Source organism: Symphalangus syndactylus, chromosome 11, assembly GCF_028878055.3.
Source record: "Symphalangus syndactylus isolate Jambi chromosome 11, NHGRI_mSymSyn1-v2.1_pri, whole genome shotgun sequence".
Classification (NCBI taxonomy): domain Eukaryota; kingdom Metazoa; phylum Chordata; class Mammalia; order Primates; family Hylobatidae; genus Symphalangus; species Symphalangus syndactylus.
The window spans coordinates 67606415-67633921 of record NC_072433.2 but is presented as its reverse complement, the minus strand read 5'-3'; the positions used below and the strand labels follow the sequence as shown (position 1 = coordinate 67633921).

At 45.6% G+C, this 27507-nt stretch overlaps 1 protein-coding gene across 2 annotated transcripts in view; it reads right to left on the bottom strand.

Moving 5' to 3' along the window:
• Nucleotides 1-12809: 12809 nt before the first annotated feature.
• THBS4 (thrombospondin 4) overlaps nucleotides 12810-27507 on the bottom strand; it is a 47885-nt gene continuing 33187 nt past the window's right edge. For both annotated transcript variants that reach the window (XM_055298409.1, XM_063612174.1), the window contains 12 exons: nucleotides 25545-25649; nucleotides 25205-25312; nucleotides 24847-25006; nucleotides 23655-23773; nucleotides 22724-22776; nucleotides 18998-19191; nucleotides 17794-17972; nucleotides 17059-17107; nucleotides 16773-16969; nucleotides 15977-16149; nucleotides 13565-13704; nucleotides 12810-13032 (listed from right to left, as the gene is read on the bottom strand). In XM_055298409.1, the coding sequence (XP_055154384.1) occupies nucleotides 12971-13032; nucleotides 13565-13704; nucleotides 15977-16149; nucleotides 16773-16969; nucleotides 17059-17107; nucleotides 17794-17972; nucleotides 18998-19191; nucleotides 22724-22776; nucleotides 23655-23773; nucleotides 24847-25006; nucleotides 25205-25312; nucleotides 25545-25649 (1539 nt within the window). In that variant the 3' untranslated portion in view covers nucleotides 12810-12970. The remainder of the gene's footprint in view (nucleotides 13033-13564; nucleotides 13705-15976; nucleotides 16150-16772; nucleotides 16970-17058; nucleotides 17108-17793; nucleotides 17973-18997; nucleotides 19192-22723; nucleotides 22777-23654; nucleotides 23774-24846; nucleotides 25007-25204; nucleotides 25313-25544; nucleotides 25650-27507) is intronic.

The window sequence follows — 27507 nt, the reverse complement described above, 5'->3', positions numbered from 1 at the left end:
AGGCGGAGGTTGCAGTGAGCCAAGATTGCACCACTGCACCCTAGCCTGGCGACAGAGTGAGACTCCATCTTAAAAAAAAACAAAAACAAAAACAATTAACCCTCTTTAGAAGAGGATTCCCAGAAGCTACCATGAACTTTTTTGCTTATATGCCACTGATCAGAACTTAGATGGCCACAACTAACCTGGGAAGTGTACTCTTTTATTCTGGGTATCTGGGTTCCTGCAAAAATTTGGGGCACTATGACTATGAAAGAAGGGTACAGCTGGTATTGGGGGTGACTGCCTCACCTTAAATTTCTCCAGGTATGAGACCAAATAAACCACTTCAGTTAGACTCTGTCCCTTGTCATGTGTCCAATCTCAGGGGTCTCCACTTTGGGTTTTGCTCCTCCAGCTCTGCAGGTGTTTTGTGATTATTGGCCTCAACTTTTAGGCCCCTATTTTCCATTATTTTCTCATTAGTGATGCCTGTGATGACCTAGCACCTCAATTATTCTTTGCACTTTGTAAGCCCAAAGCCTCTTTCAGTTGTTGGAGATAGTTGACTGATGTTTCGGGGTCCCCAAGACCACTACATTTAAGTGGTTTGCTAGAAAGTCTCATCAGAGGCTTTCTAGACAGGGATGTTTAGAACGAGGCTCTCTTTGGACCCAGGTAAAAACTCTCAGGACTAAGTAAGTCTGAGTTCTTCAAATAAACAAATGCCCCCTAAATAGAATCTAGTGATTGGCTGAAGCATAACTCAGCATCTAGTTATGCTTACAGTTATAATTTATTACAGTGAAAGGATACAGGGCAAAATCAGCACACACACAAAAAAAGTGTATGGGGTCAAGTCCAGAGAAAACCAGGGGGCAAGCTACCAAGAGTCTTCTCCAGTGGAAGTCACATAATATGTGCTTAATTTCCCCAGCAATGAGTTGTGACAAGTTGTGATATGAAATGTTGGCCACAAGGGAAGCTCATTAGAGACTCAGCACCCAAGGTTTTTATTAGGGTCTCATCCCATAGGCACCTTCTCCCTACCACGTACTAAAATTCCAACTCCCAGAAAGAAAGCAGATGCTCGGCATAAACCACACCGTACAGTCAAGACACGGTGAACCACTCTTACCAGTTTCAGAAATGATGGGGACACTCTGGAAAGCCAAGTGCTCAGATACCAGCCAAGGGCCAACTTTGCAATTAGGCCTTTCTAACTAAAGCTCGGCAGCCATCTCAGGCCTGCTGTTAACTCTTCTCTGCATACCTGATGAATGTGTGCTGTCGCTATAAAAGAATTTCAGATTTTGGAACCAGAGTCAGTGATACTGGGTTTGAATCTCTCCGTCTATTCATAAGGTAGGCGTCCTCTACCTGAGACCTCAGCTCCTGTCGGCTGGCCCCCAGGGTACCCCTATCCTCTCCAGGCAGTGGTGACAACCCCTAACAGGTTGTTAGCCAGAGTGTTCCCAGACTGAACTGAGGGTTGGGCTGCTTGTTCTCATGGCCCAGTAATGAGACGCAGATACACTGGGAAAGAAGAGAGTTTATTTCTGTAACCGGGTACAGGGAGAAGGCCAGGAAAATATTACCAGACCAACTCAAATTTACAAAGTTTTCCAGTGCTTATATACCTTTGAAGCTATATGTCTACGTGTAAGTGTGCATTCATCAAAAGACACAAGTGACTGATTCCCTCTAATCTATAACTAAGGTCCGGGTCCTGGAGACCTTCCTTCAGAGCCTCAGTAAGTTTATTTAATCTCGATGGGTCCAGGTGCTGGGGGTGATTACCCTTATCTTGTCTCCCGCTGAGTTATGGAGGTCCGGAGAGTTCTTTGCTGACCCCTAATAAAACGTGTTTAATCCTAAATGTGGGTACGAGGAATGTAAGAATTTCTTTGTTATCTTGTCATGCTTCAAGGTCCAGGAAAGGCCTAGGCAAGACTCTTGGTGGGCTTTTGTTACATTCCAGCCTTTGTGTAAGGGCACTGGCTCTTGCAGCCTTTAATATTTAACCTAAGCACTCAGTCAGTGCTGAAACAGTTGTCATGGAGGCCTGCCTGCTTAGCTGTTAGTGAGACCTGGCCTGCCACAAGAGGGGTTGAGTCCCAACCTTCTCCACATCCCCTGCAGGCCGCACAGGGTGCCTGGGAAATCCCAAGTACGGACTCTTATACTCGATCACTTACAGGGCCAGGTAGAAACTTACGTGTGTGGACACTGTGGTGCATGGAGAACACAGGCCCTTTTCAAGGTTCCTGTGCGTGAATGCAGATGGAGGCTGGAGCTTTTGACTTTTTAAAGAGAAGTTGGAAATCCAGGTTTTTGTGTAAAAACACTCAAATTTTAAATGTTTGCTCAAGTTAGCAAATAGAAAACCCAACAACAACCACCGGAACACTATATGGCCCAAAGAATTTTTGACTCAAGTAATTTAGGTCATGCAAACTGTCCTGGGCCAGGAAGCTGCCTGCCCCCTGCTCCCTGGGTGAGTTCTTCCTGGCAGGGATGTTTAGGACAAGGCTCTCTTTAGACCCCACTAAAACCTCTCAGGATTAAGTCTGGGTTCTTACAACAAACAAATGTCCTCTAAATAGAGCGAGAGAATCTAGTGGTTGGCTTTGAGGTGCATTTAATTCTTTTTTTTTTTTTTTTTTTTTTTGAGATAGAATCCCCCTCTGCTGCCCAGGCTGGAGCGCAGTGGCACAATCTTACGCAACCTCTGCATCTGAGGTTCAAGTGATTCTCCTGTCTCAGCTTCCCAAGTAGCTGGGACTACAGGTGCGTGCCTGTAGTGGCTAATTTTTGTATTTTTAGTAGAGATGGGTTTTGCCAGGTTGCCCAGGCTGGTCTCAAACCCCTAACCTCAAGTGATCTGCCCGTCTCCGCCTCTGCCTCCTAAAGTGCTGGGATCACAGGCGTGAGCCACTGTGCCTGGCCAGGTTCATTTAATTCTAAACTACACTATACTTTTGTAGTTATGATCAGTATTATTAATAGTAAGACAAAGGCTTTCAGACATACAAAGGCCTGGATTAAAATGGACTGGCTTTGTGTACTTTTAAAATCCCTCCCAGTACCTAGCACAGTGCCTGGTGTATAGTAATTGCTCAGTGTGTGTCTGAAGAATGAGTGAATGATGAGTGTGGATAGATGAATGGCTCTTTGCTTTGCTCATGGAGAAGACTCTATCCTGTGAATTTAGGCTGAGGGACAAGGCAGAAGTCTTTGCAAGGCAATACCTAAAAGAAAGCGAGGCTTCAGTGTTCATTCAGAGACTAAGTTGCAATAATTCACATTTAGGTGGTGGTTTCCTTCCTATGTGGTGGTGGTTGCTTTTTGTTGAGATGTTCGTTTTGATAAATAAGAGTTCTTTTTTTTTTTAGACAGGGTCTTGCTCTGTCACCCAGGCTGAAGTGCAGTGGTGCAGTCATAGCTCACTGCAGCCTGTCCACTTAGGCTCAAGTAATCCTCCCATCTCAGCCTCCCAAGTAGCTGGGGCTACAGCGCACACCACCATGCCTGACGAATTATTAAAACATTCTCAGTAGAGATGGGTCTCACTATGTTGCCCAGGCTGGTCTCAAATTCCTGAGCTGAAGCGATCCTCCTGCCTCAGCTTCCCAAAGTGCTAAGATTTCAGGCATGAGACACCACTCCTGGCCAATAAAATTGTTCTTAAGCCCTGAACTATTAGCATATAACATAGTGCTAGGAGCAGAGTAAGTGTTTAATAAATTGTAGTTGTTGTTATTCTTTTTTTTTTCCTGAGACACATACTTGTTCTGCTGCCCAGGCTGGAGTGCAGTGGCGCGGTCTCAGCTCACTGCAACCTCCGCTCCCCGGGTTCAAGCGAGTCTCCCGCCTCAGCTTCCAGAGTAGCAGGGACTACAGGCGCAAGCCACCGCACCCGGCTAATTTTTGTATTTTTAGTAGAGATGGGGTTTCACCATGTTGGCCAGGATGGTCTCGGTCTCCGGACCTCGTCATCCGCCCGCCTCAGCCTCCCAAAGTGCTGGGATTACAGGCGTTTGTTATTCTACCTTTAATGAAATTTAGTCATCTTTTAGCTAAAAAAGTGGCTGGTTTAGGGGCTATTTTTAGAGGATTGCTGCCCCCTAGTGGATGATATGAAAGAGACAAGAATTTGAGGCCTCTTGGCCTCTCCAATTCCACAAATTTGTACTTTATTGAGTGGTGGAGGGTGAGATAAACATGGCACGGTCCTCATCCTCCAGGAGCCTATAGAAAACCACAGGGCCACCGGGACTTTGGAGATGTTAGTTCTCAAGCCCTGATCCTCAGAATTCTGGTAGGAGGGGTAGGACTGGGATGGAATTGTGAGGAAAACTCCTTAAAAATATGCTAATGGAGAAAATTTTCCATTCAAATCTTCCTTCCATAAATTTTTCTTAGACATTAGATATCTGCTACTGTTTACTCTAATAGGTGCTACAAAATAAATAACTAATGAATAACTAGTAAATACCCCCAATGAGGCAGCAGATGCTCACACTTAGTTGGACGATGCTTGTGAACATATATGCTCACAGCAGTGAAATTCTATTGTGCTTTGCAGTATATAAGTTTAATGTTACTCAACAAGTTAAACTTAATGAAAGGGAAACTTATGCACCGAATCACAGCTTGGATAATGGATAAAAGCAATCCTTCCTGCCCGCCTCAGTGTATCCTAAGCTGTGACTTCCTAGGTCTCCTCCTCCAGGCCAGGATGGGAACTGGGCTCAGCCACCTGTCTGCCTGGAGCCCTCAGCTCATGGGCTATTTGTGGAATTTCTAGGGTGAGTGATCTGGCCTGGTTTAAATATAGGCATCTTTTACTTTTAGGAACAAATCTAAACAGTATGAGCCCAGGTGTGGTGGCTCATGCATGTAATCTCAGCACTTTGGGAGGCTGAGGTGGGAGGATTGCTTGAGCCCAGGAGTGTGAGACCAGCCTGGGCAACGTAGTGAGACCTCATTTCTAAAAAAGAATTTTTTAAAATTAGCTGTTGAAGTTGTTCACAATATGTTGCGGTAGCGCTTTGAGAAATTGACCCATTTCCTTTTCATATTTCCCTTTGCCCCAATCCTCCCATTCAGGTAGAGTGGACTCTGGGCCCACTATTTCAGTGAGGCTGTGGTGGTGTGAGTTAGAGCCAGCTTGCAAACTGTTCTAGTTTTTGTGTACCCAGAGCTAAGCCCATAGTCGAAGTCTGGAGTTTGTGGGAGTGTCTTAGTCCATTTTGTGTTGCAATAACAGAATACCATAGACTGGGTGACTTATAAAGTAAGGAAATTTATTTTACATGGGAGGTTGGGAAGTCCAAGATAGATCAAGGTGCCGGTATCTGGCAAAGACCTTTGTGCTGTGTCATCCCCTGGTGGAAGATGGAGGGGCAGAGAGTATAAGAGAGCAAAAAATGGAACTCGCAGCCTCAAGCCCTTTTATAACTGACATTAATCCATTCACAAGGGCTCCGCCCTCACGAATTAAACATCTCCCATTAGGTTTTACTTTTCAAAAGTGTTGTATTAGGGATTAAGTTTCCAACACACGAGCTTCAGGGGGCGCATTCAAGTCATAGCAGGGCATAAGTGAAGGAACACCGGGAATGGAAAAGATTTCTTGGCCAAAAGCAAGAGGGAGAATGAGGCTTCCCTCCTCATGCTTGAGAAGGATTCTCCCATGCTGAGAGAGAAGGAAGGGAGGCCTGTGGGGGCTTTCTGCAGTCCATAGGTAAGGGGCCAGTAAAGGAATGGCTGCAAAGTTTCACACAGATTTGAGGTCCCCAGTGTGGTCTGTTAGAGTATGGGGGGTGGGTGCTGACTATGGGCACATTAGAAGGAATCTGTGTGGATAGATGTCCCCCTCCCCAAACACCTTGGTACTGAGAAGACATCCTAGAGTCTTGATTCTGGAAGAAGGATGGGAACCCCAAGAAAGACTGAGGTTATGTTTCTCTTGAGTTTGGCACAATAAGTTCTCAGAAGAAAAACAAGGTGAAATTTGGGAAATAAAGTTGTTTTTCTCAAAGTCCTGAGTTAGAGGCATGATGCATGTCCACTCCATAGTTGAAGAGGTAGACAATGTGAAGAAAATGCTTTTCATTCTTTTATGATGAGCCAAGGAAATAAGCTAAAGTTACTTCTCAGTCAGGTGGTGCAGCCAGAATAGGAGAGCTTTCATTCTGGGGCCTCATTCACCCCAGCCCTCCAGATAAGCAGACATGTTTAGGCATCCTTAAAATTTTTGATGTAGTAGGGAGAAGAGAGAGGTGCTCCTTGCCACATTGCCACACCAGGGCCCCAAGTTGGGGCTAGTGCATTCTTCAGGCCATGTGTCCTGGCAAATGAGGGGCTTGAGAGCTGACAGCAGGATAGCTCAGGCCCCCAGTGTTGCTGCAGCCAGCTGCTTGGTGATGCTTTGGAGCCAGGGAGAGCTGAATCAAGGTCCTTTATCCCTCTGTGCGGTGACAGTCCCCAGTGTAGAAAAGGGCAGTGCTCTGGAATGATTGTTAGCCCCTTATTTGGAACTGAGGATGCATTTCCCCAGATCTCCACCCCTCAATAAAAAAAAAATCAGTGCTGACTCTAACAGACCACACTGGGGACCTCAAATCTGTGTGAAACTTTGCAGCCATTCCTTTACTGGCCCCTTACCTATGGACTGCAGAAAGCCCCCACAGGCCTCCCTTCCTTCTCTCTCAGCATGGGAGAATCCTTCTCAAGCATGAGGAGGGAAGCCTCATTCTCCCTCTTGCTTTTGGCCAAGAAATCTTTTCCATTCCCGGTGTTCCTTCACTTATGCCCTGCTATGACTTGAATGCGCCCCCTGAAGCTCGTGTGTTGGAAACTTAATCCCTGTGCTGTTTTTTATTGATTTTGTTATTTGCTTATAAGGGTAGCTTTTATACACAGAAAACAATTTATGGTGACTGGTTTTTAATGTTTGATTAAAGTTACAAATTACAAAACCTTAAGTATAGAAGTTCAACTTAAAAATCTTAAGACTCTACTATATTCTATAAATATACAAATCTACTTATTACTTTATAGCAAAATTTATAATCACTTGTAAGCTTTTGATTACTGTCTAGTGCCATTTGTAAACTTAATTAAATTTCTTTAAATGCTCTAAATTCCATTTATAAATTTAATATATTTATAACATAATATACTACGCTAATTTGTAATACATTATAAACAATAAATTTAAATTGCATTTATAAAGTTAATGTTTTATTTTTATGTCACTTGTCTGACAAAACCTGCCTACGCACTTAAATAACCCTTGTAAATTAAAAAAATTTATATAGTAGATTATAAATTATCTGAACCACCTCAATATCATTTACATATTCAACCAAATTCTCCATACCTTCTGATTTAAAATCACAAGTCTGAAATCAAATACTCAACTACAGACAATCCCCAACTTAAAATGGTTTGACTTAAGATTTTTTTGACTTTATGATGGGCTTATCAAGATATTAAATGCCATCCTGGCTAACACGGTGAAACCCCATCTCTACTAAAAAAATACAAAAAATTAGCCAGGCGTGCTGGCGGGCACCTGTAGTCCCAGCTACTCGGGAGGCTGAGGCAGGAGAATGGCGTGAAGCCGGGAGGCGGAGCTTGCAGTGAGCCGAGATCGCACCACTGCACTCCAGCCTGGGCAACAGAGCGAGACTGCGTCTCAAAAAAAAAAAAAAAAAAAAAGATATTAAATGCATTTTCACTTATGATATTTCTGACTTGCTGTGGGTTTATCCCAGGATGTAACTACATGGTAAGTTAGGGAGCATCTGTATGCATTTTAAACTAGAATCCCACATCGAATTTATTGCATTCTTTATGCCAAATTCTCTTAGAGATTTCAAGTACTTTGCCACATACACAAACACAATTCCCAAGCACCACACAAAAATATTAGGATGATAGGTCCAATTGACTTCAGCATCTCTGTACTTAGTTCTACAATTGTAGAATTATTTCTCAGGAATAAAAGACCCTTCTCCACTAAGGAAACTCTACTGCCTTAGGAAATTTGGGGTGCATGTCAATTGTCTGAGGTTGTTTATTAACCAATGATTTAGGCGAGGTGGTAAAATGTGGAGCTTGTAGGAGGCTTTCCTTATGCCTGAAGGAAAGGTTGTCTTTTACAAAAAACACAATTTATGGTGACTTTGGTTTTAAAATTAATATTTGATTAAAGTTACAAATTATAAAACCTTAAGTTAAAAAATTCAACTTAAAAATCTTATTACTTTACTATATTCTATAAATATGCAAATCTACTTATTACTCTATAGCAAAATATATAATCACTTTTAGGGTTTTGATTAATGTTTAGTCCCATTTGCAAACTTAATTAAATTTCCTTAAACACTCTAAATCCCATTTATAAATATAATATATTAATTTATGACATAATATACTATGCTAATTTGTAACATTAAAAACTATATTTAAATTTCATTTATGAATTTATTGTCATTTGATGAAACCTACCTATGTGCTTATATAACTTGTATTTTTAAAAAATTTATATAATGGATGAGAAATTATCTTAATCACCTCAATATTTGCGTATTCTACCAAATTCTCCTACCTTCTGACTTAAAATCACAAGTCTAAAATCAAATACTCTCTTCGGAAGGCCAAGGCAGGAGGATCATTTGAGCCCAGGAGTTTGAGACCAGCCTGGGCAACACAGTAAGACCCCATCTTTACAAAAGAAATACAAAAAATTAGCTGGGTATGGTGGCACGAGCCTGTAGTCTTAGCTACTCGGAAGGCTGAGGTGGGAGGACTACTTGAGCCCAGGAGGTTGAGGCTGCAGTGAGCTGAGATTGCACCACTGCACTGCAGCCTGAGCGACAGCGAGATCCTGTCTCAATAACAATAATAATGATGATGATGATAAACCAAATAATTCAACTATAAACAACTCCCAACTAATGATGGTTTGACTTACGATTTTTATCAAAACATAACCCTATTTAAATTGAGGAGTATCTGGACTTAATGATGGATGACTTAAACTTTTTTTTTTTTTTTTTTTTGGAGACGGAGTCTCGCTCTGTCACCCAGGCTGGAGTGCAGTGGCGCAGTCTCGGCTCACTGCAAGCTCCGCCTCCCGGGTTCACGCCATTCTCCTGTCTCAGCCTCTCCGAGTAGCTGGGACTACAGGCGCCCGCCACCACGCCCGGCTAATTTTTGACTTGGGTTTATTGGAGTACTAAATGCACTTTGGACTTAAGATATGTTCAACTTACGGATTTATTAGGACATAGCCCCATTTTAAGGTGAAGATCATCTGTCTGCATTCTAAACTGGAATCACAAGTTCAATTTATTGCATTCTCTAATTATGCCAAATTCTCTTAGATATTTCAAGTGCGTTGCCACATATTCAAACAAAAATATTAGGATGATGGGTCCAATTTACTTCATCATCTCTATACTTAATTGTATAGTACTAGAATTATTTCTCTGGAATAAAACACCCTCACTGTGGAAACTATACTGCCCCAGGAAATTTGGGGTGAGCGTCTCTGTCGCCTGAGATTGCCTATGACCAAATTGGGCAGGGCTGTAAGATGCGGAGCTGTGGACACTGCAGGGGATTTCTTCATGCCACTGAAAGGTTGAGCCACCCTTACAGTCCCAATGTTACTGGGGACCCCAGGTGTGTATCCCAAACAGGGGCGCCCCACTTCTCACCCCTAGATTTATGATGTACATTATCTAGTTTTCCCACGGCCTCACTTCTGGACCAGATTCTTTTTTCCTGCTTGAATCTGTTCTCAGTTATCTTCTAGCCTAGGCCATAAAAAATGCCTACAGATATTTCAATAGCAGGTGGCTGGATTCTATATCTTCCTCATTCTCTTTAACTCTATAGCCTGTCTCGAAAATTAACCTAAGGATAATCACCGTAATACTTGTGGAGCCTAGGACTAATAACCTGGATGGGGAGAAGGAAGAGTTTTTTTTTTTCCTCCTTCTTGGGTGTAGGCGAAAAGGGCTGCACCTCCCTTTGTGCACCTCCTGCCATGCCCCCAGGCCTCCTCTGGCTGCCCCCAGTGCCCTCATCCTGCCCCCAGAGATCTCCCACACTTCCCGTGGGATTCTACTCAGCCATGGTCTTTTCCCTACAGTGACAATGCCTCTTTTCTTTCCAAGCCACGCCTCCCATTCCCCCAGTACTTAAAAAAAAAAAAAACAAAAAAAAAACAAAGGATCTTGCTATGTTGCCCATGCTGGACTTGAACTCCTGGGCTCAAGTGATCCTCCCCATTCAGCCTCCCAGGTAGCTAGGACCACAGGCGTGCACCACCGTGCCCAGCTCCTCAGTTTTCTCGATCTCCATGAAAAGTCAGGAGGTGAATGGGCATTGGAATGAATTCATACTAGTTGGTGAGAGACTGATGGCCACTCAATCCTAGAGGTGTAAGATTCAAATGAGGCTGTTACTAACCTAATGGAACTGTAACAGGAATTTGAGTCATTGTGCTAAGGTTGAGCATAACAAATATCCAAGAAGCCCAGGGAGTTACCTGGGGGAGAGCATACCACACCTGCTAGCTCATCCCCTGAGCCTGCAACTGGCTAGCTTCTCTCAAATGCTTCCTAATTTTCACTTGTTGTTGTTGTTTTTTTTTTTTTTTTTTTTTTTTTTTTTTTTTTTTTTTTTTTTTGAGACATGTCTTGCTCTGTCGCCCAGGCTGGAGTGCAGTGGCATGATCTCAGCTCACTGCAACCTCCGCCTCCCGGGTTCAAGAGATTCTTGTGTTTCAGCCCCCTGAGGAGCTGGGAGTATAGGCAGGAGCCACTGCACCTGGCCTAATTTTTGTATCTTTAGTAGAGATGGGGTTTTACCATGTTGGCCAGACTGGTCCCAAACTCCTGACCTCAAGTGATCTGCCTGCCTAGGTCTCCCAAAATGCTAGGATTACAGGTGTAAGCCATAGCACCCCACCCATTTTCACTTTTCTTACTTCATTTCTTATGCAAGAAATTTTCTGAAAGCCTCAAGTTTTCTACATCAGCTTCAAAAATACAAAGAGGGCCAACTAGGAATAGGACAAGGTAGAATAATCATTTGTGTGCTGATAAATATTTAACAACCAGTTCTCTGGAGCCCTGATTTGTAGTGTTTGCCAGTTTCTGTGTAAATACTCCCACCATGGCCAATTTCAAACTACCAACAGTTTAACTGGCTCACAATATTCCTAAACTTGAATAGTTGGCTCTTATGAGCTGGTAGGAGCTGGCTTCAGCACACTGCTGGTTCTACATGCGTCTTTGTTTCTTGTTTTGCATAAATAACAAATTTTGTCTTCCCAAAAATGTAATAAGCTCCCTAAGGGATGGAATTGTGTTCTAGATCTCCTGTGGGCCCATGGTTTCTAAAGCAGTTATAGACACAAAAGATTTAGCCAAAAGAGTCTGTTTCCTGTGGACATACTGCGTTCTTGGGCTTGCACAGCCGACAGCAGGGAGGCTGCCCCAGGGGTGGGCATGGCGTGGGTTGCTGCCTCCTTCCACCAGCCTCACTCTCATTGCCCAGGCTGGAGTACAGTGGTGCAATCTCGGCTCACTGCAGCCTCTGCCTCCCGGGCTCAAGCGATTCTCCCATCTCAGCCTCCCAAATAGCTGGGACTACAGGCAAGTGGCACCACACCTGGCTAATTTTTGTATTTTTAGTAGAGATGGGTTTCGCCATGTTGGCCAGGCTGGTCTTGAACTCCTGGCCTCAAGTGATCTGCCTGCCTTGGCCTCCCAAAGTGCTTGGGACCACAGGCAAGCACCACCACACCCGGCCCCACTAGAGTTTTTGATGTAGGAGATCAGATGTCCTGGATTACAAGGCAACACACATCTCCAGGCTGTACATGAGGAGGACGTCCAGAAATCCTCCAGATCTCATGCATGCACCATTGTATTTTCTCACTGTTAAAGTCATGATAAAACTGTGGTGTTTTTTCTTCATACATGATTTAATATATCTCTAGGAATTCTGGAATAAGAAAATATATAACCACACAGCAATATTCTTTGAAACAAAATTTCTAGAGAATTTATAAAACTTTGCTTGGATCTTTGACTTACAACTGAAATACAAGAAAGGCTAGTGTACAAATTAGGCAAGTTTCTGCCCTGTACATCCAGCTACTGGTACCACAGATGGAGGATATGTTGTGACTTTTTGAGTTGAGGACTTTTATGATCACATACACTCTACTATCCTTTCACTTAAGAGGCATTCATTCATTCTTCGTTTATTAATTCAGTAAACATTTATTGGCTATCTATCTGCTACATTCCAGATACTGTGGGAATATTGATTGCAATGACATGATCCTTTATTGTCAATATGCTTACATTCCACTAGAGGGAGCCAAATATATAAATAAGCTTAAGAATTACGTTGAAGGGGCCAGAATAGAAGTCTGTGGAAGATGTGGGATGGGAGGACAGCATCAGAAAGAATTGGGCAAATCTGTCCCAGGACTTGGTCAGAAAAACGCCTCCCTAAGGAAGGTGCCACCCCGAACACGTGTTTCTGAGACCCCTTACCCAAAATAGGGAGGCTACCGAGGTGAGCATGGAACGGTTAGGCGTTTTGTATGGAGCGAATTGGGGGGACCCCAGATGAAACCTCTGGCCTGGGCCCTGTGATTCACGCATAGGCTCATCTTATCGGCCACCGGGTTTGAGAAGAAACCACCACCCTGCAAGTTAACGGGGATCCCTCCGAGAACGGGCACCTCAAAGCCTGAGCCACGTGAGAGCAATGTCTGAGCAACACGGTTTTTAAAAATGATCTCTTCTCCTTTATTGCCACATTCACATAAAACGTTTTGATATATTTGGGTTGGTAAAAGCCACAGTGTATATAAAGAAAATTAAAGGAAGTTAAAAAATATATGGTTTTAGTGTTCCGAAAAGCAGTTATGGATTGCTTCCTTGGTTTAATTATCGAAGCGGTCGAAAATCTGGGTTTGAAACTCTTGGAAGTCCTCAGGGATGGTGTCTGCAATAGGAATGGGCACAGGGAGGTTAGCGAGGCTCCTTCCACCCCGGACCCCGGCCCCCGCCCGCCGCGCAGGCTTCCTGTAGGGGGCGCTGTTAGCCTGCCCAGGAGGCCCCTCAGGCCCTTGCCGCCATTTTCTCCTGCAGGCTGCTTTGCAAACCGTTGGCTTAAAGCCCAGGAGTGCTCCTTTCCGGCCCTACAGAAAACTAGCAGGCAGAATGGATTTCGTATCTGTGATTATGTTTTAACCACATGTAAATAAAGGCTTCCTGTAAATTAAATCTGACTGGATTTCTCCCTGAACCCCAAACCCTAAACCATGCAGTTAAATTCTCTGGGTCTTAATTTCCACATGGATAAAATAGGATAAATGCGATCTGCTTTTTACTTCTGGTACACAGGGACTATCAGGTTTTAATGACTATGTGGTATGGGCGTTGGGCTTTTGGGGGGAGGTGCGGTATAAAAATAAGGTGGCAGGGTTTGACTAATTCTAGTAACAATATTGAACAGGAATGAGAATGCACGTTACCATTGCAGCGATACTTGAGGTTGGACCAGATGATGTTTTCTTGAGAGAAGCAGAAAACGCCAAGTCGGCCTCCACGCATTGTGGTGTCTATGGTGACTCCAGAGTCAGCCACCAACTCAGAGCCTTCATAAAATCGTACCCTGCAGACAACACAGCCGGAGGGGCCTCCATGAAATCCAACCCGGGTAAAGTGCCCACTGTGAGGCCCAGGGGCCCCACTTCTTACACGTACTTGCGTCTTTACTCTGTTTTAGGCTCCATTTTTCGCTCACCTGGATTGTACTGTAGCTGTTCCCACTTACTAGACTGGAAGTCCCTGAGGGCAGGGACTGTGTGTGTCCGTGTGTGTGTGTGTGTTGAGGGGTGGGGGGTGTTTCTTCTCAACTTCTGTCTCGTCTCTCACAAGGCCTAACATGATGTTGGTCACACTATCAAACTTGAGTTAAAAACCAAACCAAACCAAACCAAACCTGATGTCTTGAGTGAGAAAGTTTTGTGTCTTCATTGTCATGAAAGTTGCCTTGTCTAGATACCATGCTTAAAAACTTCTGCTTTTCCTTTGGTCTGATTTATATCTTTTGGTGGAATCTCAGAGCAATGATTCTCCACAGGAGACTGCACTCCCTAAGTAGAGTTGGAGGAATCTGTGGGGACACTTTGGGTTGTCACAGTGGCACTGAGTGATGGCAGCCAGGGATGCTGGAGGGCGTGCAGTGCCCTGGAGAGAACAATCAAAACCTGTCCTGCATTCCATACACTTCTGGAGTGTTCCTCAGACACCAGGGTAGGTAAAGAGTAACTATCAGGGCCTAGAACCTGACTCCCTTTCACTTGTAAACAGCAAGTATTTTTTGCATAAATTTTAATATAAACTATATTTTCCAGGGTAAATTGAGAAAAAGTGTACCATTTGAGAAATTTACATTGCTGTCATCAACACCAGTGTAACATTTAAGTCACTGACACAACAGTCTGTTAGAATGTCACCTTCGTAGTGATTCTAGGCATGGGTGCAAGTGTCTGTTTCATTTTGTCTTCTGGTGTGGCTGTGCTCAAATATTTAAATTATTTTGTTATAAATTATTCTTATTTCTCTATTATATTGTTAGGGCTCACATTGATTTTCTGGATTATATGTGTAGGTAGGTTGTAATTTCTATGATTCCATTTTGGGACGGTTCAAAATATTTATTATAAAAAAGGGGCACTGGGCTTAATAGGGCTGAGAACATGATCATCTTGCTGTGAGACAAAAAGAGTATATTTGACATAATGTCACAAAGAGAAACAAAACGTGAATTTGCCCTCATGATTTTCTTTTTTCCATGAGGCTGCTTTCCTGCCCCGATGAGGAGAATGCACTCAGTACTCCTTCCTAAATATACTACATAGGCTAGGATGGGTGTTGATCTGCAAGTTCAAATGAAGAAGACCACTGTCTACATTTCAAAGATACAGCCCTAAGCCTCCTAATTTCCTGAGAATACTTAAAAAACAAACAAAAAGTCCTATAAAGAAACAAGACTACTTTGGCTTACATGACAATCAGTTCATGCCACGTGTAGTAGATGTCAGGCTTTGTGCTAGGCACTGGGGAGATCAAGATTAATAAGCTATGGCTGGGCACAGTGGCCCATGCCTGTAATCCCGGCATTTTGGGAGGCCGAGGCGGGCGGATCACGAGGTCAGGAGATGGAGACCAGGCTGGCCAACATAGTGAAACCCCGTCTCTACTAAAAATACAAAAATTAGCCTGGCGTGATGGCGCGTGCCTGCAATCCCAGCTACTCGGGAGGCTGAGGCAGAAGAATCACTTGAACCAGGAAGGCGGAGGTTGCAGTAAGCTGAGATCACGCCACAGTACTCCTGCCTGGCAACAGAGTGGGATTCCGTCTCAAAAAAAAAAAAAAAAGATACAAGCGCTGCCCTCATGCAGTTTGTGATCCAGTAGGGAAGACAGACTGTAAGGGGCATAGTGCAGTCAGGGTGAAATGTGCACTAGTAAGTGATTACACAGGGCCCAGAGGTGCCACAGGGGAGGGTGTGGAGAAGAGACCCCGCCACACCTCTTACCTCGTACCGATTGGCATGTCCACCCTCAGGCTTCTCTGCAGAGCATGGCAGAAGGGCACAGCCATCCAAATGCACCAACCCCACAATGGCTGGGTCGTCCCCTCAGCTCTACTCCTTCTATCCCCATCTTGGTCCTACTGTCCTGTCTGGGTGGTCTGACCCTGAGTATATTCTCCCCCACCTCTTTTCTAGGTTCCCCATCCTGCGGTCACAAAAGTCCTCGCATGTCCTTGGGGACTATCTCAGGTCAGAATTGCTCAGGGAAGTGAAGGCTCTGGGCTGCAGAACAGAGAATGCTTTGCTTCTAGAGCAAGGTAAGGAGATGGGGCCTCTACCTACCTGATGTAGCCCACCTGGGGCCTGTGCTGTAGGAACCAGCGGTAGGACACCTTGTCCTTCCAGCCCACATTCCTGGAGTCCTTCCACAGCAGCCTGACCTGGTCACTGGTGTCCCCTGTGTGCCACAGGGAGTTCCGGAGATGCTCCCCTGGACCTGTCTTAGACTTCACAGCCTGGATGATGACACAAGCAAGGTTTTAGGACAGGACACAGGCACTACCCTTCCTGCTTCCTGGATCTGAAGTGATGATCCAGGTTACAATCATGGTTATAATCTGACTGCCTTAGATTCAGAACAAAGCATAAACACTTAAATGCCATATATGGAGGTGACCCCAACCTTTTACTACTAAGCCTTGCCCAGCATTCCATTACACATTCCATGTTGTTCCTGCTGCACATCCACTGCTCCCATCAAATGTCTGGCTACTCAAGTCAGCCTTGTGTCCTAGCTGGAGTGACAGAAGTAGCCCATCAGCCCTCCTGTACAAAGTTGGACCTATCCATGAAATTTATTAGCCAGTTTCCAACACAGTGTGCCTGAAGATGCACTTTAAACCTTCCTTCTCTGGGACCTCATGTAGGCTGGGATTCCCCCATTAGAGGGTAGAATGTAGCTGGTACACAGGAATGAAGGCAAGGCCCTGGGTCTGCTGTAGTCTTCCCTGACTCTAACGTTAGCATAAATGCAGCAATTTTTTTAGATTAACTAAGTACCATATGGGAAAACACAACATCTGAAAAAAGATGAGGGGTCCAGAAGAAAGGGAGATGAATGACTTCAAACCACCAATACCTTAAGCTGAATGCCAGGTTCTGCAACTGCTCGGAATGGGGTGGCTTGCCAATATGTCTGCTCCGTCTGCTTCCACATGACCACGTAGAAGCTGGAGCTATCTTGGTAGCCAAAGATAAAGCCTGCATAGTCATCATCTGTCTGGGTATTTACATGGAAGGTCCCTTCAAAGTCAACTCCGTTAAAAGCCGTGTACCCTGTAAGGAGCAGATAAGACTAGAATAGACAAACCACACTAGTAGCTGGAAGAATTCTATGCGAGTGGCAACTGAGGCCCTGCACGTACCCACTGCCAGGCCAGGATCACTGTTCATGGTCTGCACAATCTCCATGCCCTGCAGAGAGAATTGAGGGAGTTCAGAACAGTCTTGAAGGGGCCAAGTGACCTTAAGGAAGCTCAAAACCTCAGGCACCATGAGTGAGTGGCCAGTGATGTCTGACCTCCATATAAAGATTTCATTATCTGAATAGTTGCTCTATTGTGTTATGTGCTCAAAGAAAGCATGTGCTTGTAAAGGTTAAAAAAAGCTCAAAGCTGAATAGAAATAAGTTTGCTGAGACTGTCACTTAAGCTGATTGAATAGGCCCTTAACTGGGGAGCATACAACATATACTTCTAATCAATGTGACTTTCTCTGTGACTCTGGAAAATCTACCAAGCGTCTCTGTGCCTGCATTTCTTAGTTACACAATGAGGAGGATATGCAGAAAGCAGTCTTGCAGAGATCAGAAGCGTGGGTTCTAGGGTCAGACTGCCTGGATCCCAATTCCAGTCATCTCAGCTACTTACCACAGTGCTACCATCATTAAAGCTGCTACAATCATGAAAGCTGTAGCAGACAATTTCATCCTCTGTAAAATGGGCATAATTGAAGTAGTCTGTCATAAGGCTGTTGAGGAATAAGAGTGATGTGAAGAATGCCTGGCTCATTGTCTGCACCCTCTAAACATGACCTACCACTATCAGAAGGGCCTCTGTTGAGAGGCAAGGCTGAGCCATTGCCACCCATGTGACACTCACCTGGTTCAGGACCACCCAGTTGGGATCGATCTGGGCGTCCCCTTCAGGATCCAGGACCACAGTCTGGTAAGCCCTGAAGTCGGTCAGGGTGACCTCTGCGTTCTCTGGGCAGACATCGATCCGATCGATGACCTGGTCCTGGTCAAAGTCAGACTCACAGATGTCTCCCACTCCGTCGCCTGAGTGGGGTGGAGAAAGGACAGGAGCTCAATAGTGCTCATACCCACCGCCACTCCTTGGCAGGGAAAGGGGCTGCACGAGGAACAGAAGGGCTCAAGCTCCCACAACGAGGGCCATGATTTCCCATCAGTGTTGGGAGAGGAGCCCTGGGGACATGTCTGAGCTGGTGCCAGGCCCCATTCTGGAGTCCTCGTACTGGGTGACCAGGCCAGTCCTCCCAGAGCTTTTTGAAAGATCAATTTGAACAGTTGCCCTCCACTCTGTCCCCAAGAAGTTCTTATTACCTACAGTTGGGTTCACCAACTGGTGGATCTTAAGCTTGACCTCACATAAGCAAATGTCTACAGTACTTTCTGGACTGTAATGTGTAGAAAACAGGGAAATTATTGTTACCAGAATATCTCTAAGACTAACTTCTGGTGGCCCCTAGACTGAATGTGGCCCCCACGTGTGTGTTGTTCAGCTAACGTGCTGGCATTTTTGCATGTGCACTGCTGTGGATGGGCATGCCCTCTCCAGGTCACTGCAGTCCCCAACACTCAACACTCCCTGCTGTCTCATGTCTGGCTTGGTGCAGACATTTTCTTATCTGCCTGGCCCCTGCAGGCATCTGTGTTTGTGAACCCAGCATATACCACTTCTACTGTGCCGTTCTCTCTATTCTGCTCCTTTTCTGGCACTCCCAGGGGAAGGTGGCAGGTGACAGGTAAGATGGTGGAGCAGCTCTCCAAGCCCTTTGGGGACTGAGCCACAGTGTGTGGCTGCTTCCCTGACCTGTGTGATGGCATCCTAGGGTTGTTCAGGAAGATGCAAAGCAGCTCAGTCCTGACTGAGTTGGAGACTGGTGTCCACCAGATACCTGCTGTCCACACAAGATGCAGCTATGCAGACAAGCTGGGTGTGGAGAAGCAGCTGATGGGAGCTGGGGATGTTCTGAGTTGGTGCCTGGAGAGAGGCGTGCCCCCATGTGCCTGGCTGAAGGGAGCCCAGGGGTGCTGTGCAGCTCTGGGCTGAGCCTGCTTACTGTTGCTATCCTCCTGGGCTGGGTTGGGGACCAGCCGGCAGTTGTCTGGTCCAGGGGGCACCAGGTCCGGGATACCATCATTGTCATCATCATCATCACACTCGTCACCAATTCCATCCTTATCGGTGTCCAGCTGGGCACTGTTAATGACGGTGGGGCAGTTGTCTGTGCTATCCTGGTGCCCATCTCCATCACTGCAGGAGAAAGGACAGGTGATGTGGCTCACAGTTCAGCAGGGAACAGGAAGGATCCATTCTTAGGAAGGAGAGTCTGTGCTTGAGGTTTTTTTTTAAACCAGGGTTGGCTTTTAAAATCAAACCCACTGGGGTCATTCCCTTAGAAAAGGCTGCCCTATGGGCCTCAGAGACAATTTTCCCATCCCCAACCTCTTGAAACAAGTGAGTCATTTCCTCCTAAAGAAGATAAGGGTCTATTTCTATGATTTGTGACCAGATGCTCCTATCAGTCCCTGGGAACTGCTAGATGATACTCAACTCAGAGGATGTGTGAGGGGAACAGAGTGACAGGCAGAGAACCAGACAGCCTCGGTGTAAATCCTGGCTCAGCCACTGGCCAGTGTGTGACCTCAGGCATGACACCTGACCTCTCTATGGCTCAGTGTCCTCATCTGTAAAATGAGAATAGTACCTACCTCATAGGGTTGTTTTGAAGATTAAATGATGAAAATCAGAATTTTGCACATTAAATTTCAATATATGAAAAAGTACGACTCTTAGGAAGCCCTACGGTGTTTTCTGTTATATTACTCTTCACAATCCCTGGCTAATGGATCCAATGAGGATTCAGACCTGAACGCCATACGGAGAAGGGCAAAGTGAACAGGGCCATGCCTTCTCGAGGGGAGTATGTAGGCCGGCCTCAGTGCTGGTCTAAAGGACTTCTCAGAACTCTCCTTCTCTGTCCACCTGACTTTCTGGGCTGAGGGGCCACCTGAAGATGAGTCTGCCTCCAAGAGGTGTCCTGGAGTCTGAGACCTCTCTTGGTTACTCTGGAAAAGAATGAGTACTCCTTTAGACCTGGTCCACCTGCGGCCTGTCCTGGGCCAGGAGCTGCCCCTGCACCCTTTTGGAGAGGGAAGCCAGGGACCAGACCATGCTCTAGAGCCACACCTTCCAGAAGGTACAGGGGGACAGAAAGGGTCCAGCGAAAGTGAAGTCAGCCTGGACAAGCAGATGATGTGGCTCAAACAGCAGAATCCCTGTGCATGCAGCAGGTCTGCTTTATAAAACACAAGACTGAGCTATTTCCATTAGCAGCCCTTCTATATAGCCCTGAACATTTTTATGCAAAAACAAGCAGTTCCTGTCCTCTTCTCCAAGGTTCAACTTTGTGGGAATTAAAGCATAGCAGAATGAGTCATTTGTTTTGGGCAAATATCTAGAGGCTGGTGGGACAGGATATTTTAGAAATTAATGTGGACAGTAGTCAGAGTGCAAGATGTCCTGCACCAGGGAACATTCTTGATGCACATCATTTACGGCAGTTGTCAGGATACAGTCCCACCTTCCCCTCGGAAGAGGAGAGGGACATCTGACGTCAGGCTCTGTTGCTGACGTGCCTTTCCTTGTACTGTGATACCGATAATAACATGGCCTCTGTTTTGTGCATGTCACCCTTGGGCCAGCGCTGTGCCAGGAGCTTTACCTACATTATCTTGAATTTTCACCATAACCTGAGTGATGCATTTATTCATCTCCTCTTTGCAGATGAAGAAGTTGAGATGCCAAGAGACTGGGAAATATGTTTAAGTTCACTTAGCTAGTACAGTCAGGCCTCTGTATCCGCGGTTCCGTATCCGCAGATTCAACCAACTGAGGATTGAAAAGATTTGAAAAAGAACAATAAAAAATAACAAAAAATAATACAAATAAGAAACCAATGCAGTATAATAACTATTTGCCTAGTATTTACATTGTATTAGGTATTAAGTAATCTAGAGAGGATTTTTAAAGCATATAGGAGGACAGGTATAGGTTATATGCAGATATTACATCATTTTATATAAGGGACTTGAGTATTTGAGGATTTTGGTATCCTGGGGGCAGAGGGGTATCCTGGGACCAATACCCTGGGATACTGAGGGATGACTATATGTACTTCGCAGCAAGGACACAGAGCATAATGAAAGAGATGCACACTTTGGGAGGCTGAGGCAGGTGGATCACTTGAGGCCAGGAGTTTGAGACTAGCCCGGCCAACATGGTGAAACTCTGTCTCTACTAAAAATACAAAAATTAGCCAGGCATGGTGGCACACACGTGTAATCCCAGCTACGCGGCAGTCTGAGGCATGAGAATTGCTTGAACCCAGGAGGTGGAGGTTGCAGTGAGCAGAGATCACACCAGCCTGGGTGACAGAGCAAGACTCCATCTCAAAAAAAAAAAAAAAAAAAAAAAAAAAAAAAAAGAGCTGTGGCTTCATAGGAGCTGTCCTTGAGTAAGGTTTGGGTCAGGAACTGGTTTCTGCAGGGCAACCTCTAATCCAGGTATCAGGAGAGAAATGACATCTTTTTTTGCTTTGTCTTTTAGAATCCTTTCCCTCTCATCCTTGTCCTGGCTGCCTTTGTAAGAATTCCCTAAGGAGACAAAAGGGTTTAGAACCTTGGGTTGCAGATGCCTCTAGGACTGAGTGACACACGTCTGTTTTTGATGATGTTCTTCCAGAATCTGATCAGTTGATCCAGCCTTGAGTCTTAATGTAGGACTCCATCGTGTTGAGCTAGGAGGGTTCACAAAACTCACTTCCACAGAACAATTCCACTTAAATAAGGAAAACTGAATTAAAAAAATTTCAAGGACCAGGAAATAATAGCAATCCCTCAGCAAACTGACAGCCTTCTATTTTGGGATGATGGTGAAGTTTTCCTGAGCTGAAAGAATATAAAAATGAAAGAGCTAATGTCTATTGAGTGCTATGTATATTACAGAAACCATAATGAGCACTTTCCGTGGATCAACTCAATCTTCACGATGGTCCTATGAGCTAGATCTACTGTCATCCTCATTTTACAGATGAGAAAATTGAGGCACAGAAGTATTAGGTAATTTGCCTGTGGTTAGCTGGCATGTAAGAGAAGGAGCTGAAATTTATATCTAGCTGTCTTATTCCAGAGCCCATCTGTGAAGCATGATGCTATATTACCTCTCCTGAAATAGATCTCGCTTGCTGGAGTGCCTAGTAACCTATTCTGACACCGTTATCCCCTATACAGAACTTTCAGGGAGAATTTTCATGGTAATTCTGACCAGAGGCAGGGCTATTATCCCACCAGCAGCTCAGTCCACCCAGAAAGATCCCAAGGAATGGAGCAGCAGGAAGTTCTGAAATTTAAAACCCTCTCCGGGCCGGGCACGGTGGCTCATGCCTGTAATCCCAGCACTTTGGGAGGCCAAGGTGGGCAGATCACGAGGTCAGGAGATCGAGACCATCCTGGCTAACATGGTGAAACCCTGTCTCTATTAAAAATACAAAAAAATTAGCCAGGCATGGTAGTGGGCGCCTGTAGTCCCAGCTACTTTGGAGGCTGAGGCAGGAGAACGGTGTAAACCTGGGAGGCAGAGCTTGCAGTGAGCTGAGATCGCACCACTGCACTCCAGCCAGGGCAAGAGCAAGACTCCACCTCCAAAAAAAAAAAAAAAACAAAAAAAACAAAACCCTCTCCGGATGTTTGCATCTGGCTCTCTGCAGTTGGGAGAAATGCCATACCTGTCCTGATTGGTGTCACAGGAGTCCCCAACCAGATCATTATCCACATCAGACTGCAAAGAGAACAGCACATGTTATTTATTCCTGGGCCTGCACGTACCGAATGTTCCAGAGAAGGCAGACCTCACCCATCATCATTGGATTTGGGGAATTATTTCTCTGGAACTGGGGTGGTGCAAAACTGCAAAAGGACAACACCATATTGGTGTAGGCACAATGCTGAATTTTCAAAAAAGCCTTCTAAAATATCAAGCTACATGGATGGGCTGCCCACACACCAGATGAGCTGATTGGAAAGGGGCGCTGGGGTAGCATGGTGGCAGGTGGAGGCATGGAACTCTGGCACGGGTCAGAGGCAGCCAGCCACAGGCATGGGGAAAAGGCAAGTTGATTTTGCTTTGCTTCTGCAATTTGAAATTCAGCCAAAATCATGAGTGAGTCACAGAGGGCAACCATGACTCCCCTCTCTCAGGGCTTTAAAAATAAATGACACATCATACCCAATTATCCAGACAGGGAGGAGGAGTGAGAAGGGAGATGCAACACATCCCTGGCTGAACTTAATCTGAAATGTCCATACATAGGCTGTGTAGGGGTTTAGGGACTAAAGGGACACAAGGCTCCCAATGGTTAATTTCCATGTTCCGTTTTCATTTCTGCAGGAAAAGTACTTGTATTGAGCATCATGAAGCTCGTGTTACTAACCTCACAGGCAATCGACAGCCTGGGAGATAGTCCCTAGGGCTTCAGATCTCGTGTGGTGTTGATCCCACCATCTTCAGGCTCACAGTGTGTCATTTTCCCACCTCTGCTTTGTTAGGTAAGTGGCAACAGCTAAGAGGCGCTGCTGTTTTTCTAGACACCTATCTTAAATGAGTCTTTGCATAGAGGAATTCATCCTGGAGTTTGAATTCCCCAGTATCCTACTAACCTGGTTAGGGTTGCTGACATCAGGACAACTGTCACAGGCATCCCCAACACCATCACCATCCTTGTCCCGTTGGTCACGATTGGGAAATTTTGGGCAGTTGTCCAGAATGTTTTTTATTCCTGTAAGAAAGAAATGCTACCTTGAGTCAGGGGAATGTCACTGACTTCTAGGTGCTGGAGAGATCAGGCGCATGGTGAGTCACTTCTGCCTGGGCCAGTGTCACACAGGGACTACCGTTTTCTGCAGTTATTCAGAAGTAGCTTCAAAGGATGGATTCTGGGAGACTTAAAAATGAACAGCCTCAGAAGTATTTATGACTGAATTCTAATTTGTCCAAGATGTCAAGGGCTATGATAGCAACCACAAGGAGGGGATCATGATGGCTCTATGGACTGAACCTAGAGAGGGAGGATCTCGTGGGTATCTGAGCTATGACTGAGACCCTAGGGCTCTAGGCAGTGTTGTGCTGGAGCTGGGTCCATTGTGTCCCTCTCTTTTCAGTTTTGTGTTTGATTATGTCACATTGGTAGCTTGAAATCAGCAATGAGGACAGTATGGAGTTACATCATGGAAACTGGAAAATGCTACCAACTAGGTCTTTCTGTGGTTTGCTTACCAGCATATACCACTGGAAATGGGTCATCAGTTAGGCTTGCAGAAGGTGAGGTCATGTTTTAGGGGGGTGTGCATGTTCTGGAGTGGGGTGTGTGTGTGTGTATGTGTGTGTTGGGGCAGGTGATATTTCAAAAAGGTTTTTCCTTCAAGTGCCCACAATGGGATGTGTAGCCTGTGATGTGTAGTCTGTGACCCTGCTCAATGCCTTCTCATTCAGTTCTCCACTTCTGGGTCTCTCATATGTAGAAAAGATAGTGGAGAGTGAGGAAAGGTAGAAATGGGAAGGGAGATGCCCCAAAAAGACACACCCTGACAAGACACTGCTTGAAGGGGTCCTATAAAGTTTCTGGCAACGATACAGAGTCCTGGAAACATCCAGAGCCATTAGGTAGTGGAGTGGGCTGTGGGGTCTCCTTCCATAGACACAAGTCCACCTTGGGTCCTCCAGATGCAGGCCACAGTGAGCCACCCACAGCTGGAAGGCCCTGAATCAGTCATTCTATTCCTACTCTCTCAGAGGACAATGGAACAAGGTCAATTGAATCCCAAATAAAAGACAAAAGCAAGACAAATCTACCATCTCCATCCATGTCATCATCACAGGCATCTCCTCTTCCATCCCCATCCGTGTCTTTCTGGTCGTTATTTAAGACACTCAGGCAGTTATCACAGGCATCCCCAAAGATATCTTTATCACTGTTCCTTTGGTCCACATTGTGAATCAGGACACAGTTATCCTAAAAGATGGAAGGATAGAACATCACTCATACTTTTACTAAATCCACTTCCCCCATTGTTATGAAGCATCAGAACTCTGGTGGCCCAAGTTTGTCAGTTTTATATTTCAAACATTTGTGAATCTTATAGGGTAAAAAGCTTTCTCCCATCATCCCTGGTACGTGGCAATTCACAGGCCCTACCAGCGAAGCAGGTACCTGCTCATTCAGGATCCCGTCTCCGTCAGCATCCTCGTCACAAGCGTCGCCAATGCCATCACTGTCTGCATCTTCTTGGCCAGAATTTGGCACATACTTGCAGTTGTCCTTAGGGGGAAAACGCAGTTCCGAGTGACATCCTACATTTGTGTTAAGCCAGTAACTGTTTCTGACCTCAAGACACTGTGGCTTTATTGTTGGTGGCTGTTTCACTTCATCTGAGATGCAGCTACTTTACAAGTACAATTTTAAATTAGATTCACAGAACCTCTCCCCATAGAAGATGTGACTTTGGAAAGCCACAGTGCATGTGTGCCTACTGCCACCCCACATCCCTTACCTTTTTACAGTTCCTGGCAGAACATGGCAGTTCTTCGTCGGGGTAACTGTCGATGTCCACATCCTTTCCGCAGACATAGCCATCGCCAGCCCAACCGACTCCACACTGTAAAGGGAAAGCCCATCAGAGGCCCGGGAAGCTGAGCCTGGCAGGGAGCTGGTGGCTGACAAGGGCCTCTCTGCTCCTTTGCTCATTCCCAGGGGGAGGGCCCAGAGTCACTCAGCCTTGTTCCGTGGGGCTTAGAAACTATTTAATTGCACTTGAATAGTGTAATGGTTCACTATTCAAAAGATGTAAAGGGAGACTTAGAAAACTCTCCCTCCCACTCCCACTTCCAGGAACAGGCAGAGCAGCAGAAGGGAGATGGGAGGAGGGGACCCAGAAGGTCACAGGGAACTGGAAATGCAGAGGGAGAGAAAGCTGACCTGGGACGGGAGGTAAAGGAGGGAGGAGGGAGAGAGTCTGAGGAGCAGAGTCTGGGCCAAGGGAAATCAGACTTATGTGAGCACAGGTTAAATTTCCTGGCCTCACCACCCAAAATAAGGAGCTTTCAGACCAGTGACTTCCTCAGCCGCAGCCTGCCTGTTCTCAATCATCCGTGCTCTCCCTCTGCAACCAGGATTTAGGAGGCAGGACTCCAGAGAAACCCTCCCGGGCTCCTGGTTCCTGCTCACTTGCCCCAGCAGGGCCTTTGGAAGGCCTGGAAGGCTGATCTACGAGGTTAGTCCTTGACTCACTTTAATGAGGAAAATATGTCCTCTAGGAACAAATACATTTTTAATGAGCCATTTTCTGGCAGATTCAATTATTTTAGTAGTCACACCAAGTTTATTAATCCTTTACCATCTGTCGTTGTGCCTTATTACAAATTCAAAAACATATTAAGAGCCCCATCACCCACCATCCCAGGGGAGTTGTCAATTTGTTCACAGAAAATGGGGATTTCAACAGAGATATACACTTGCTTCTCAATGACTGCTTTTTGGTAATAAACAAGCCCAACCATGAGGAATTCAGGAACTTGCTGGGGTTATTCCCCCTCCGATACAGCACATTCTTCCATCTGACCTTGTTACGGAATATCTGTATTGCCAGGGAGGGCTGACTTTATTATATTTATTTATTTAACTCATTTTTGACTCTTATTTTTCCTATTTGAAAAGTGGTAGGCTCATTGTGGAAAATTGTATATGCATAAAGATAAAGAAGCATAACTTTGAGATAAAGATGGAAAAGGGATCCGAGAATCCATCTTGCTACGCAGGGGCGATCACTGTGAACCAGTGACTCCAGAGTCTGACGGGCCACCTGCTGAGAGCCTGGCACCCCAGGAAGTGCAGAGGAGGGGGGCAGCTGAAGTCTGCTGATTTTTCAGTAGCTAGGATCCCCAGGACTTTGGATCCTTGGATTTGGGAATGGATGGCAGGAGCATGTCCTCTCCTTCACATAGGGCCCACTACAAGCTCAGCATGAGACCCATGTCAGGCCCTGCTGTGACTGCTCTACTCTCTTCCCAGCCTCCCCTCCCCAGACCAGCTCCATGGCTGGAGAATGCACAGGAGGCGTGACCATTCACGGAGCTGTCCCTGATTGGAGTGGAGGTAGACATAGAGCATGGCACCGTCTGGCCCCTGCCAGTCACCTATGGAAGACGGGAGGTTTCTCCCGGAGGGACTATGACAGTCCCCACCCCTACATGATGGCCCACCCCCCACAGGAGCGTCAAAGCAGACAGACTCTGGAAGTTGTAAGGATGAGGACAGTTAGAGATGACAGCAGGTATGTTGTCATTATACAGGCAGGTAGATGGGGCAGAAGAAGGAAAGGGGAGAAGAATGTTCCTTCACCTCCCTGCTGCTGGCTTCTGGGCCTTTCCATAGAAGGTGCTTGGGAGCTGGGGCTTCACCGGAGGCTCTGGCATCCAGGTGCCCAAGTGGACAGTGTTACCCGACAGCCAAGAGGG